Source organism: Bacillus rossius, chromosome 15 (genome assembly GCF_032445375.1).
Source record: "Bacillus rossius redtenbacheri isolate Brsri chromosome 15, Brsri_v3, whole genome shotgun sequence".
In the NCBI taxonomy this organism is placed as follows: Eukaryota; Metazoa; Arthropoda; class Insecta; order Phasmatodea; family Bacillidae; genus Bacillus; species Bacillus rossius.
Window position 1 is genome coordinate 266,898 of NC_086342.1, and position 15,802 is coordinate 282,699.

Below are 15,802 nucleotides of genomic sequence, written 5' to 3' on the forward strand. Positions count from 1 at the left end.
GCATCAGCCAACAGGGACGTGTAGATGCCGGCAGCCAGTAGGGAACTGGCGTGATGTAGCAGTGAAGTGTAGAGTGTGAGGCATCAGCCAACAGGGACGTGTCGGCAGCCAGTAGGGAACTGGCGTGATGGAGCAGTGAGGTGTAGAGTGCGAGGCATCAGCCAACAGGGACTTGTAGATGCCGGCAGCCAACAGGGAACTGGCGTGATGTAGAGTAGAGTGTGAGGCATCAGCCAACAGGGACGTGTAGATGCCGGCAGCCAACAGGGAACTGGCGTGATGTAGAGTAGAGTGTGAGGCATCAGTCAACAGGGACGTGTAGATGCCGGCAGCCAGTAGGGAACTGGCGTGATGTAGCAGTGAGGTGTAGAGTGTGAGTCATGAGCCAACAGGGACGTGTAGATGCCGGCAGCCAGTAGGGAACTGGCGTAATGGAGCAGTGAGGTGTAGAGTAAAGTAGAGTGTGAGGCATCAGGCAACAGGGACGTGTAGATGCCGGCAGCCAACAGGGAACTGTCGTGATGTAGAGTAGAGTGTGAGGCAGTAGCCAGTAGGGAACTGGCGTGATGTAGAGTAGAGTGCGAGGCAGGGACGTGTGCTCGGTGCAAGGTGGACCAGCTGAATGCGCTGAGCCGCGAGCTGTCGTCCGGCACGACGGCGGTGGTGGCGCTGATCCACGACGGCCGGCTGTTCGTGGCGAACGTGGGCGACTCGCGGGCGCTGCTGTGCCGCACGGACCCCAACGGCGTGCTTACTGTCGCGCAGCTCAGCGCGGACCACGACCTGCGCAACGAGGATGAGCTGCTGCGCCTGGCACAGTTGGGCCTGCACATCGACACGCTCCGCCGAGGTCCGTGCGCAACTAAGATTACTTAACTATTAGTGGATTAATTATTACTGGATGGTCCTGGTTTAGAAACATATGTATCTTGTACACAGTTCTAATGTTTGTTATATAATTGGTAGTCATTCCCTGCTTCTGCTACACTTTAAAAACCCTGCATCTCATTAGTAATAATATAGGATTGTAAATTGTTTTCATTGGTGTGTTAAACACAAAGTAATGGTTATGTCTTCAAGCTACATTGCTAGTGCTGTTCTTTAAGGATATCTGATGTCCTTCCCGCATTCCCCTGGATTTTGCTGGACGGGAGGGGGATTGTAGGAGGCCGGCTCGGGAACCAGGAGAACACGCGCTGTCTCGGCAACTATCTGGTGAAGGGCGGCTACAAGGAGGTGGGAGAGCTTCGGGCCGCCACTTCCGAGCCTGTCATCGCTGAGCCTGAGATACACGGTGGCATCCAGTTGGACGACTCGTGCAGGTATGTGAGCAGTGTGTGCTTGTGAGTAACTTTCAGGGAGGTGTATTTGCAACTTAGCACCACCAATTCGTTCCTAAAAATGCTCGTGTTATTCGAAATCGCGTATTCTGAAGCATTAGTTTCCATAAATAGCAAGGCTAATTTATTTAATGTTCCAAAATTGTGTAGGAAAATATCATTTACGTGATATATAAATGTGTTGAATACCACTCAACTATAAATATGTCACACTATTTATCTTATATGCCCCCATTGCACTTTGTATGACAAATACGACACAGCGTAACGGCAGATACGTGGTTATGTACTTTATCGTCAGTCGGCTGACTGACTTGCCCGTCCGGGCGTGACCTTTAACTCACGTCGCGTACCTTTCCAAACCATCCTTTACTGACAGTGAAACCGATTTTACTGTTCAGATAATTACATTTTAATTTTTTAAAAATAAAAGTGCTTATTCGCGTATCACCACTTAGTTCACACCCCTCCTGTCAGGCCAATAATTTTTTTTTCATTGCATCATTCATTTAACAACTTTTTCCACGTGAATCATCTGTTCATTTCTGTTCCTGTATCTAATGTAAAATATATTCCCGCTAGTACAACCAACCAACCAACAGCATCAGAATTATATAAACTTTTCTTTTGGTAAGAGTCCTTATTTTGTATGATTGAGTGCACAGTTAACTTGCTTAAAACTAAAGTGCGACCAACATAACAGGGTGGTGACCAACCGGGAAAACCGGGAAAAGTCAGGGAATTTTGTCAGCAGGGAAAAGTCAGGAAATTTTTCAAATAGTCAGGGAAAAAATTAAATCTTGTCTAAAGTTCCTGCTGCAGCATTTTACAGCTTAATATTATTTATAGTCTTTGTTAATTTTATGTAGCGAATTATTAACTGAAATTCTGAATACTACAATTTATACAAAGTTTGACATTTTAATGAAGCCATTTTTGATGTCGCGAGTCCAAGAAAAACTCTTTGCTGTGTTTGCGTTGCTGAACTAGAGACCCCGAAAAATGGTGAAGCGCGAAATTCACGAAATAACGCGAAAATTTGATACTTTAAACGAATTTTGCGACTTTCCTTTGATTTCGACATAGTCGCGAAATTCACACATTTTCGCGCGAAATTCACGCTTTTTCGCACAAAATAATGCCCTTATGTCGCAAGTTATATTTATTTACGCCATCATAAACATATGCGTGAAATAAACATAGACTGAAAGACTAGTGCCGCGATATTATCTTTGTTTTGACACGTTACTGAAATCCACGTATTTTTATTACTCTGTTTACATGCAGTAAATATTGCCATCGCAAATGAAAACTAAATGTAACAAATGTCAACAATCGATATGTGCGCACTACCAACATAACAAAATTAACTGTCCACAGTTTTCGTGTTTTGAATAATGGTCGTTTCTGCCGCAAGGCGCACTGGTGTCGATTTTTCAAACCTAATTTAATCGCAGAGCTAAGATGGCAGTCATTTTTGCGTGCACATATCTATGAGTGTTTACAAATACCGTCCACATTTTGTAAGTTTTGTGATACAATTGAATTTATGGCTAAGATGCCGAAAACTTAGACAATGTTTGATCGCGAAAGAAATGAAATCGGTTGGATTTTATACTTTTGACCAGCGGGACAAAATTATGATGTGCAAGTTCTGCAACGTGCTGGTTGATTGGGAACACAAAGAAAGACACGTGGCAAATGACACCCACAAAACAAAACAGAAAAGACAATTATTTTGTCAAGCAAATTCTACCGTGTCTAAACAAATCTCGATAGGCGACAGCGTGAAAACAAGCTTGAAAGTGCAGAAAACAAGAATTTGTTTCTGATTTTGTTAATATGATACTGTAAGTTAACATTCCTTTGGAAAAAGCTGGTCATCCAACTATAAGGGAATGGTTTAATACACATTTTGAAGGTTAGCCTTATTTATTTAGAAATGTTTTCCCCCTCTAATAAAAGTTCATAAGCAAACGTAGGCCATCAATATTATGAATTAACTTACCTTTAGGCCCAACTTACCTTTACTTCAAATAAATATGCAAGAACCTCAGATTAACAAACACATAAATAGGATGGATTGCATTGTGAAATGGTGAGCACACCACAAGATATTTTTGACTGATTAATTGATGGTTTGACTCTGTAATCCAGCAGTAATCTTGAAAAGGTTAAGTTAGGTTTGGCTTGGCTTAGAATTGTTTTGAGTAAATTAGCCCATTAATATTTTCACCAATAACCTTATAAATGCTACCTATTTATAAGTATATTGTAAGTTATGTATACATTTTAGGTGCAGGGGATTTGCCATCAGCCAACACTCTTGGAGAAACTTATGTCCCAAAAATTGGCCAGGCAAATAAGGAAGCAGTAAGGCACGCTGTAGAAGACAAACAGATTGTATTCTTGTGTGATGAAACGACAGACAAAGTGGGCCGATGTAAGGCAGAGTCTGCTACTTTGTAGTGCCTATCCGCTATGAGGTTTTTTTTACACCGCCAATGGCATAATTTTTTCACCATTTTTTGGAGTCTCTACCGATTGCTTATTTTAACACAGATTTTTTGCACCGCTTGCTTATTTTTACACCGATTTTTTGCACCGCTTTTGTCATTTTTTTACACCGAAATGAGCCAGTTTTATAAGTGCGCGGGATCAGATACGAACGTGTGGGCTTGGGAAGAATATTGCCGTTGCTAAAAGCTAAGAGTTAAGGTGAGTGAGTTAGTCAAATAGTTCGCAACCGGGAGCGCTCCTTTTGTGCTGGAATCACAATGCCCCGACGGCCCCGTCACGACAGGCCCGACAAGTTCAATAGCCAATGAAATTAAAGCTCGCCGTGACGTCAGCCCGACAAAATACGCACTGCAAGGAATAGATTCTGTTTCCAATTTCGTCGTGTCGGGCTGCCCGACAGAAAAGAAAACGGCAACGGAAAGGAAACAGTACAGAACTAAATTTCAAAAATATTTACCTACTTGGTAAATCTTTTTGCTGAAAAGTGAAATTTCATTTTACGTGTGAGTGAATTGAAAAATTTGTAGCTGGCCTTAGTCTGTTTTTATAAACATAAACAGATATCATCGTGTTTATGGTTAAAGACGTTATTTTAGAATCCATCTTTTAACATTTCGTTCCTTTTTAATTCTTCGCACAGCTAACATCAGGAGTATTTTTCGGTCCCTCACTGACATATCATTATCTTGTTTCCTTGTAACTATAATTAACTACTCTTTGTTTTACGAATCAATTTAATCTTACTTCGTATCGCAAACGACTAAATTTTTTTTGCACTTCAACTGTCAATAATAAATAAAAGAGCCTACTTTGTTTTTAGCGCATTCTATAAAGCATTTTAATTGAAGTATTTAGCTTGGCACGATTTGCCGAAGGCCAAATTGAAAATCGTCGGGTTATTTTGGTCGTGGTATTGTTACCCTACGCTTTTAAATCTGTCGTGCTGAGATGCTGCACGACAGTTTGTCAGGCCTGTCGTGTCGGACCCGTCGGGGCATTGTGATTCCAGATTTAGTTCGCAGCTCCTTGGCGAACTAGGTCGCTCTTTTAGTTCGTCCGCTCCCATCTCGAATTCAAAGAAGACAGGTCACAGATAGTTCGTTCGCTTTGCTACCGCTACTGCAGGCGATCTTCTTTGTATGTTATAGTTGTTATTTTTTATAATGATCAGTGTTGTGAACGCATAGATTATTATACATCAAATGAGTAAATAAAACAATAATTTACATAATTGGGTAAAATGGCGTATATAACAGTTCTGTTTTAAATTTCACTTAACATACACTATAATCTAAAATTTTAATTTATAAAAGGATTTATTTTATAGCTAGTTAAAGAAATATTATTTATGAAATATGTTTATTTTAGTGAATAAAATAATGTTTTATAAATATACAAATTTTAATTTTTTTTAAGTTTTAGAAATAATCAACAAAAGATACGTTATTATTTACAGGCAACAAAATTATGTACATTATTAAGAAAAAAGACCCATTACTCTTCTAATTTGTTACCTTGATTGTTTGCTAATATTGCTTAAGAATGTGTATGTTCATTAGGACCTATATAAAATTCACTAAATATTAGCAAGTTCATCATCACTTAACCTACACTATAATCGAAAAATTTTAATTTCTTAAAGCTATTATTGTTTGTCTGATTTTGGTTTGACATATATTTGTGTATGTTATCTGATAAATTAGTTAATATGCAAAAATAAGAAGGTTTTACACTTAAAAAAATTGATGAGATTGTTAGGCATGGTCAGGGAATAAAAATGATTGTCCTGGAAAAGTCAGGGAGTTTATTCTTTACAGTTTGGTAGCCACCCTGCATAAGCATGGCCTTCATGACAATTTGCGTGCCGTAATAGTACTTCTAGTTTTGTCTCAAATGCTCAAGCACGTATAGTTACCAGCAGCTGAATGGGCAGACGTTGCTTTTGTTTGAGTGAATTCCCTGCCACTGGCTAGACTGAGTTCACGGCCTGGTTTGGGTGACAACGGTACGGCACGGCGGCATACGCGAGGACGTAAAAACATTTGCTCCAATACACTCCATAGCCGCCATAGCTGATGTTTGTACAACAGCGTGCATCTCTTCCCCCCTTGTTTGGCCAACTGTATCCCACGGCACATCTGTTGTTTACAGAAGTTGAAACAGACTTCGTAGCATCGTGCTCGATTTTTTTTTTGCCTGCCTGCCTGCCAAGATTTCGTGCTAACTGAAATTTACAGACGTGCTATTCAAGACTGGGTCAGTAAAATTCACATCGTGCTAAATTAATCCGCGAAATCTAAAGACGTGCTAAGTGAGGGATAGAGATATTTTTTTCTCCCATCTCTTGCAATAATTTTACAATATTACACAGAATTTATCAATTAACGATTAAATTTTCTTTCCATGAAAACCACACATTGGAGGCTCTCGGAGGCTCTTATGATACTTGTACGGTGATTGCTTCTTAAATTTTATTTTTTAATGATTGTAGACACCTGTGGGAAGGCCCATATGTATCAGGTCTATCTACAGCATTGCACATTTTAATGTAAAAAAATGGGGGTTGTCTGTAAAGTCGGTTTACGGACGATAATTTTACGTGATAATATCATAAGAAAACATTGATGAAAAATTGCATAATTTTTAATTTTCAAATATTATTTACAGTTTTTGCCAATTTAATTTAAATTAAAACAATCACGAACAATTAGTTATATAAATAAACTGAAATCAAATCAATGTCAATAAATTGTTAATTTTAAATGACAAAATTGGACAAATAAATCAAATTTTTTAAATTGCTGCTTTTGAAAAGCCCGCCTAAACTGTTTGATATTATAGAAGATTTTCTCATACGGTGGTTGGCCGGTTCAACTTGTCATTTTAGACACGTTATGACGTGTGAGGTTAAACATTAATTTTTAATCTTACATTAATAGCTACGCACAATAATTTTTTTCATTGAATACTAAATAAAAGCAGTTGACGTTTTATAAGAGCGTTTTAATGAGATAATAAATTTTTAGTCAAAATTGTAACATAACCTATTATCACTGCACTCGCCGACCGATGCAACTTTTTTTAATAATCAAAGAACAAATATATGAGATTATATAGCTAATCAAATTCTTAAAATGCAAGAATTAATTACTTTTTTTCGCCGCAATTGTTGTAAAACAGTTCACGTGTAGGTTTTGTGCTACAGCTGTCTCTCTTCTACTCGGATGCATCGGCCGATGGAATGGAAGAGAGAGAGATACGTCACAAGCTGAACGTTTAGGCCAATCGTGCCTCTCTATCGTGTGTTCCTCCTCTCGCTTGCACACTCGTCTCAGGCTGAACGTGACAATGTGTATTGCTTTTTCGTGCGTGCAGCCGGCGTTCATCGATTTATATTATAAGACGTTATCATGTCAAAAATTAAAACAGGGATGGAATTTGCCTTAGTTGCATGGGATTGCATAGGCTGTTGTCCCACGCTCTCTGTACGATGATTAGGGTTAGGAGTTTTCCGCGATCGCGGAATATTTAGCAGAATTACAAGAGTCCTGCATAATCGCAGAATCACCGATTTTGCTGTACCTTTTTTGTCCATTTTGAGTGCAGTAAGAATGTGTGCAAGGGTTATGTTCTCCCAAATAATATCTTAATTATTATGGGCAGAGTGAATAATTTCCATACATTGTATAAAACATATGTTTTCATATGATTAATGTAGCAATGCCGTTAAAAAATAAAAGTTTGAATTACCAAAATATCACGTACGGCAAAATAAATTTTGTTTGCAGAGAATCCAAAGATAAGATTATAAGAAGAGTAGCACATTGAGCGAGCGATCCTACCGGCGTTTATGAATGACTGTAGTCACAGTCGATGGAAATATGTGCGCATCAATCGACTAATTGATCGATACAAGGCTTCGAATACGAAAGAATGACCTTATGGCCGTTGGCGCAAGATGTAGGCCACACAGCATATTAAAAAATATAAATATATAGATATATTGTGATCCACTAAAGTAAATGAAAATGTCTTTGAGTAAATACGTTTTTAAAGAAGCCAGCGGGTATAAAACAGCTATTCAAAAGTTTTTGTTAGCTTGTTGGAAAAACTGGCTTCTTTAGGTTGTATATACATGTTTCAAACGTGATAATTGATAAACTATTTTTAATAAATTGCAGAACTTTACATTTGTTATCACAGAATTTTGGCCTTTGGTGTGCAGAAAACTCATAACCCTAACGATGATACACCTGGGCGGCCAAAACACAGAGAGCATTCTTGGGATTCCTAGCTACGAATTAAATTATTTAACTCTACCAGTTGGCAAACTGAAAAGAGAACAGAATGGCAAGAAATAAAAGATTCGTAATTTTTTTTTTAAGACCGGGATGCAAACGAGGCCTGGTTGAATATTCAAATACGAATAATAAACTATTAGATTTGCCCTCAAAAACTAACACTTTGAAATAATGAATATTCATTTCCTTACGAATATTTTACATGAGTTCATCATATGCCAATGTTCACTGTTGAGGTTAGGTTAGGTTAGGTTAGAGATACATAATCCTTTGCAAACTCATGTATATATTTGATTAATATTCATTATATTAGCTAAGTTTAGTCCAATACGTAGTGTGTACCTTAAATTTAACGTAAATTTGTCAGATAATTTTATGTATTTTTTTTTTTTTTTTTACATATTGTTACCATTTAATATCGTGGGGGAGAATTGGGTTCGTAAAGTTTTATTGATTACTAATATTTACATCACTAATAAATAATCACACTTAAAAATATCTTTATCACCAATTAGCAATTACTCACACTTAAAAATGTTTACTCTGGTGAACCGGGGGGGGGACAACCCTTTTAATCCGGCCAGGCGCGCATGGCATGCCTTACATCAATCTGGTCTCTCACATTCGTAACAATATTATTACTATTATTACTATTGAGTATTGGAAGTTTGGCAGGACTGTGTATGAAATTACACCAGCATTGCTGTCACTGTTTTGTTATTAATTATTTATAAATTTTTATTATATGCGAGCTATATTGTCATTTTATTTGTTCCCCCTCTGTTTATAATCATTTATTTAATTTTGATTTAGTTTTTGCTAGTGAAAGTAATTGTTTATATTGCCACAAGACATTTTTTCTGGGACTTAGTTGACACAGTAATGCTGCACGTGAACCACCGGACTCGGTCGTAAGTCTGGGTGAAAGCGTCTGGTGTTGACTGTAGTACCATGACATGGCTTGCAGGTTCCTGCTGCTCATGTCGGGGGGACTGCACAAGTCGCTGCAGGAGGCCACGGGCCGGCCAACTGCGCAGCTCAACAAGGAGATTGCGCACATGACCGTGGAGCAGGTAAGCCCCAGTCACAGCCACTGGCCGTATATTAGTTGTGATGTCATGGTCATAGATGTTGGGTCATTTGGTTGCTGACTCATTTTAACAATATTTGAAATTTTTTCGCATAAAAAGTACATATTCCAACAGTGCAAACCTGAAGGTACTGATTTTTATATTTTTATCTGCCACCATTTTGATTTTCAGACCAAAATAGGTGCTGCCATGTACGAAAAGTTACATTTTCAAGCCTTTATGTTTTGTTTAATATCTTAATATCTATAAAAGATACTATGTCATGTGCGATGTCATTGCAAAGAGGAGACTTAAGGCTATTAATAATGCCTCTAAAAATAAAAACAGAATCAGAATGTTGTTAACATGTCTTCATTTATGGACAAGTCTTTTATTTGGAAAAAAATCCATTTTTGGAAGAGCTGTAAAATACAAAGGGCATGTGCAAAAATTCTGGAAATTTGGCAAACAAACATTGCCCCTTAACACACCACTAAAATATTATTTTTTTTAATTGGTTTATTCTCTGTAACATACTAAAATTGAAAAAAAAAAAATTGTACTGTATTCAAGTTAAATTAACTGTTATTATACAAAAAAATTGAAGAAAGAAAAAAAAATGTATGAAGAATTTTTGTTTGGTTCAGATTAGAAGAATCTTTGTTTGGTTCGGATTAGTGATGGGTCAATTCCTGTTTCTTCCCGAGCCGGTTCTCGGTTTGGTACCGGTTCTTAAAAATCGGTTATCAGTTCTCGGTTCTAGGTCCTCGGTTCTGACTTCAAAAATAAAATAAACATTATTCACACATTATTTATGAGGTGTTTCAAGTAATAAACTATTGTTTTGGCTAGAAAAGAGCACTAAAAAGCCTGTATCTAGACTTCCATCTTCAACAATTTATTGTTTATAACACTGGAAAATAATAATTTATTTGTATTGTTTTTTCCTCAATGTTTTTATTGTATGCATTGGCATAATGTTTCAGTCTTTAAAGATGCTATCAAAACAAATTTAAAGGTTTAGTACAGTTTTCAAGCTACAGCAAACACACCAACCTATTGCAAATGTAATATGTATTGTAGTATTAATGAAAAATAATTCTAAATAATATAGAGAACACTAAATAAAACTAAAATTTACTATATTAATCTAGCAATTACATAAAGAAAGCTACGTACATCCTCCTTTAAAACATAGGATTAAAAAGAAAATATTACAATAATGGAAATAAATTAAATTGATGGTGAACTTTCGAAGTATTAAAATAATAAATTGTCTACATCGAATTCAGTTTGTTTACACAGTCAAGTCAATTACTGCCACACTTCTGATGACATTTCTTACACAATTTGTACTATTTTGCCAGAATAATTATACCTTACGTTTGTCCAGTCAATAGTAAAATACATCTACCATCCATACACCACTTTGCAACAAAAAAAAATCTTTTATCATGTGTCTACGAGATCTTCGTCAACGCTATTACCACTAAACAGACGTGCCACTTTCAAAGCAATCCCGTTTTCCGTTTGCCTAAAAGTTACTAGCCATTCCTCTAGATAGCTGCAGTTGCAATGAACTTACACTCCACAGCACTGCACAAATAGCATAAAATTTTAGAATGCCAAAAATTATTACGGAAATATTTGAAATCAATCATCAATTCTATTAAACAAATATACGTTTGCACTTTAATTGTTCTTTGTACACAGTCACGCATACTTACGTGTCAATGACTCAATTAGCTGCCTATTTTTAAAACCAGTGAAACAAATATGGCGTCTTTCTGTTCACATCTCTCTACAGAGACACATTAAGAGTTGCACACATCGACGAACTACATCTATGGCACCTTCAACTGTTGTTTTGAATGAAAAACATACTTTGTTTACAGATGTGATGAGAATTTTATATATTTTCACGTGTAATTTATTTTATAGTTAGAGATGAATATTATTCCACAGAAGTCAAAAAAAAAATTCATATGTGAATTGGACGTGAGATGATCCATTTTATGCTGCAGTTAAGTTGTAGTGAAGGGCTATTTTCGAAAAGGGTTTTGCTATACTGCCGGTACTGGTTAAAATTGCTGAGAACCGTAGGAACCGAGAACCAAGATCCGGTACCGACCCATCCCTAGTTCAGATGATTCTGACTGTGACAGCTAAAAAAGATATTCTGAGCTTAGAAACACTGAATAAATTCATCTCTGAACACAAAAAGGCTCCAGGCTCCAGAAGAGATCAGGAAATCTTTCTATGACATAGAATGTTTTCTTGAACAGAGCATCACTCAAACTGAAATAACAGAGTTTTAAAAAATAAACTTGTTATGAAGAAACACCAACACCCTCTTTTATTGCATAATCATCGCACCTATATTTTAGGCCGTCAAAATTGGGAGCGGTAGTTACACGTTAGTTCATGTCACAGTTTCAAGTTGGTTCGGGTAACAGATTAAGATTTTTCTATTTAAAGTTGAAGAAAGGTTTTTGTTTAATGAATTATTAATATAAATTGTTTCGCGTGCTCTTGTATACTCCACTTTTTTTTAAATAAACGTATTTTCCATGTACGGGTTTTGTTTTTAATATATTCGCCTAAGGATAATGTTGTATCTTAAAAAAAATAGCATTATTATATTTATTTTATGATTTTACGCTTTGTAATGATGATGACATGTATGTATTTTTCAGTACTAAAAACAAAAACGTGAGGTCATTGTAAGTACTTAGTAATGAGATTCTGCTGTACTAGTTTAGTGATTCCAGGCTGTGATGTAGCCATTACTACGTACATGTAACTTTACTGAGCTGCCTGGAGCATGTTGCACTGACTGCGAGGGGTCTCTGCAGTTCCGAGAGCAGGCGACCTTGACTGGTGTGGCACAGGCGGTCGTGGACAAGGTGGCACGGATGCACCACGACACGTACGTGAGTGGGCGCCTGGGCACGGCCGGCAAGAGGGGCGACATCACCCTACTGGTGCGCAACTTTAACTTCCCCGTGGCCAGCCAGAGCCACTTGGAGCATTTCACGGCCACAGACACCTCCGACACCTCCACAGACAGCTCGTCCCTCATCCACTCGATCGAGCAGAGCAAGGTGGATCCCTACGTTGATTTCTCCGAGTATTACCGCAGCGTCGAGAGGATGAGGCTGGAAGGCACCTTGCCTCCTGGCATAGACTTCTAGCACTCTTCTGTGCGCACAACCCAGCAAGTACTAAGATACTGGGACTTTAAGTTATGTGCCGTGTTCCGTGCTGCTTGCTGCTCTAGATGCCATGGGATGTCAATGTTAGCCACTCATAATTTCAAAATTGTGTTTGGAGTAACTATGTGTTTTATATGTGACACAAGGTTTGTTTTAATACTCTTCCATATGTATTTTGGATAGTATAGTTTTTTTTTTCTTTACCCAATAACCATTTGATGGGGTAAATCATTGTACTGGTTGACAAAGTGATAAGTTGTGTGACTATTGAATCCACAGATGTGAGTTAGACATATCTTAAATTCATAAGTGTTGTACCTTCTAAATTTTTGGCTTAATAGTTTGGTTTGCTGCTGTTTAGATCCATGCCAGTGACAGTGCTCCACATAAGATCTTGGTTTGCTGGTTTAGAATTATTTTTACTAATATTGATCTTCAGATATATTGTAAATTTTGTAAAATTACCCTTGATTGAACGTGAATTACCCTTGATTGAACGTGAACAATCGTATAATCTATAACAAGAGGTTGAAAGTGGCTAAATTACTTATGGTTCCATGTATTTGCAACCAAAAAATGTCATTTTTGTACCTGAAATTTAATTCTACATATATACAGTATTGCATAAAATGATGAAATGTGGTATTTTATTCTTGAAAAAGTTATTTCCTATTAAAAGTATAGTTGACCATAACATTTCTAATTTATGGTGTACACAACACCTGCTTGTCTGTTTCAAAAATTAAAAGCTTGAGCATGACTCTGTGTGTCTCCAACTTTAGCATATATTAGAATTTAATTGAAAAGATTAATAATAATGATACTTGCTGAAAACAATGATTTGTTACAGACTTATTTCATATTAAAATAGGGAGGGATGAGGGAGGATGGATGGATGGATGGATGGATGATAGTAAACAATACGCATATAACAACTGGAATTATTTATAGGTTTTGTGTGTGTGATTCTTCTAGAATTTTGAAACAGCCCACCAGAGGACTACAGTTTGTTTTATAAACCTGGGAATTTAATAACTGGTAAAATAAAAACGGACAAGAATTTATAAGATAGAATAGACATTTCAAATTTATAATATAAAGGTCAGAAACCAAAATATAGTTAAATTTAATCATAACCAGTTCCTCTAGTTTTTTATGCATCTACAATATAGATTTATTTCTATACAATAGGAATTGCAAAAAAATAACATGACTAGAGCTGATGGGTCAGTTGCAAAACAAGTAACTCAGTACAAGATGCAATATAAAGTTGTTATTCTGAAGAACAAACTATTCTTAACTACAGTGTTACAAGCCTACTGATTTAGCATGCATATAGCAAGGCGGCAACAACAAAACATCGGGAGAAGCCCTGAGCCAAGGAACCAGTGTCCTTGAAGGTGAAAATCAACTGGGTTTACATCAGAATGTGAGCACTGTACCAGTGACAGGCAGTGACTTTTGTATCCCAAGTAGAGGCAAGTTTATTTTGGCAACCATTCAAATTAATAAAATAAATTAATGTTTTATTTACACACAATAACCTAAACTGGAATAATTTACCAATGAGCAATCACCAATATGTACAACTATTAATTTAAAATTATCTACTGCTTTGGTTTGTTACAACTGAATGGGCATTAATTTAACAATATAATTACAACCCTATGCAAAATTATGCACACCTGTTTTTGTTTTAAGGCTGAGTGGAAGAGTGCAAGATGTGATGGCCAGCAATGTTTAGGTCAATACAGCTAGCTCTAAATGACAATGACCAAGACACCTCTACATTTAAGACACATATCAATAAAAATGGACATTTGGGATCTGTGCTTCAACATTCTTGATGTACAAAATATACAAAACCAACACACTGCCTCTTCAAAGCTAGCTTAAACAAAATAATATTGCTTGCTTCATTGAACAGCCCATAAGGTGCTGCCTCACGGTGAAGGCATGACCTTGAGGCGCTGGAAGGCCGCCTTCTCCAGCGCTTCGCGGTGGTCCGGGTGAGCGACGTTGATGAGTGCGTGGGCACGCTGGCGCAGACTGCGCCCAAACAGCGAGGCAATGCCGTGTTCTGTGACCACGTAGTGGACGTGGGCTCTGGTGGTCACGACGCCCGCCCCTGTCACACCAAGGACCAAGCCACATTAAAAACATTCTGTTAAATGTTAGTGCTCACAAATTCCAAAACAATTATGAATGTTTTCAAGGTTTTGTTTTTATTAATTGAATACATGTTTTAAATCTTTGACATGGGATTTGGGGATCAAGCATATGATCCCAACTCATGATGTTGATTCGAGAGCAGTTTAACCAATTAATGCAAATATTTGCATGAACTTAAGTTCAAGTTTGTGTAGTTGCATATATTTGGCAGTGAATTTAATATTCCATTATTTTGAATGATTATGTGATTTAATTTGTTTTTTAAGCTGATATAATTGAGCAACGGTTAGAATCATTAATAATTAACTTAGCTTCATTTGAACCAAAACATGTTGAACATTGTTGGTCACGTAATTCAGTTTTGATTTATATGAGAAAATTTTTCAGTAGCCATTTCGAGCTTACTTAAACTTTGTGTGTCAATTCCAAAAATTAGTTGGTTAAAATTGGTTTTATTACCTCTTAAGAGAATACACTATAGTTTTACCTACAATTACTGTGTTTTATCGCATAACTGTTGCACCTTTTATACTAGAAATCTAGTTTGAAAAGTAGGGGTGCGATAATGCGAAAAAAGCATTTTTTTTACGTAAAGCTATTGTAGGTTTACAAATGCACGTCAAACAATAAAAAACCACAAACAGTGACCTGAACTAACGCATAACTATCATCATAGTACATACTTACCACATACGAGTGCGGGCTATCAAATGTAGTTAACTCGGAACTAGAAGTGTGCGCACATTGTATGCAACTGGCAAGCTATCAATATTCGACTACGTGTGCACGCGCACTCTATATGGGAATCAACATAACCTCATATTGATGTTAACTAATCACTCATAATTCTGTTAATTAAATAAGTAAGTGTGAATATTAGATTTGAACTTCAAAATACATTGTTTTATACGGGAAAATTACCTACGCAAAGCGCTCGGAATCTAAAAGCAGGACCAAAAAAACAATGTGACGTTTATTTAAGAATATTATTTCTCAAAATTTTGATACCCTAAGATAACGGTGCGATGATTATGTGTGTGCAACAAAACACAATTGTGCAATAAAACACGGTAATATTGACATGATTTCATTTATAACATTAATTTGTCATTGCAATTGTACATGATGTGAAACTTAAAAAGTTTACTTTTCAACCTTTTTTTAGTAAGGGAACACTAACCATT

The 15,802-nt window shown here is 36.9% G+C and overlaps 2 protein-coding genes across 2 annotated transcripts in view; one reads left to right on the forward strand and one right to left on the reverse strand.

Annotated features, from left to right (window-relative positions):
• LOC134539607 (TGF-beta-activated kinase 1 and MAP3K7-binding protein 1-like) overlaps positions 1-13,084 on the forward strand; it is a 15,430-nt gene extending 2,346 nt beyond the window's left edge. The window contains exons 2-5 of the mRNA XM_063381782.1: positions 573-850; positions 1,166-1,322; positions 9,129-9,234; positions 12,087-13,084. Coding sequence (XP_063237852.1) covers positions 573-850; positions 1,166-1,322; positions 9,129-9,234; positions 12,087-12,425 — 880 coding nt within the window. The 3' untranslated portion in view covers positions 12,426-13,084. The remainder of the gene's footprint in view (positions 1-572; positions 851-1,165; positions 1,323-9,128; positions 9,235-12,086) is intronic.
• Positions 13,085-13,375: 291 nt separating this feature from the next.
• LOC134539608 (4-hydroxybutyrate coenzyme A transferase) overlaps positions 13,376-15,802 on the reverse strand; it is a 184,078-nt gene continuing 181,651 nt past the window's right edge. Inside the window, exon 12 of the mRNA XM_063381784.1 lies at positions 13,376-14,574. Within this exon, the coding sequence (XP_063237854.1) occupies positions 14,390-14,574 (185 nt within the window). The 3' untranslated portion in view covers positions 13,376-14,389. The remainder of the gene's footprint in view (positions 14,575-15,802) is intronic.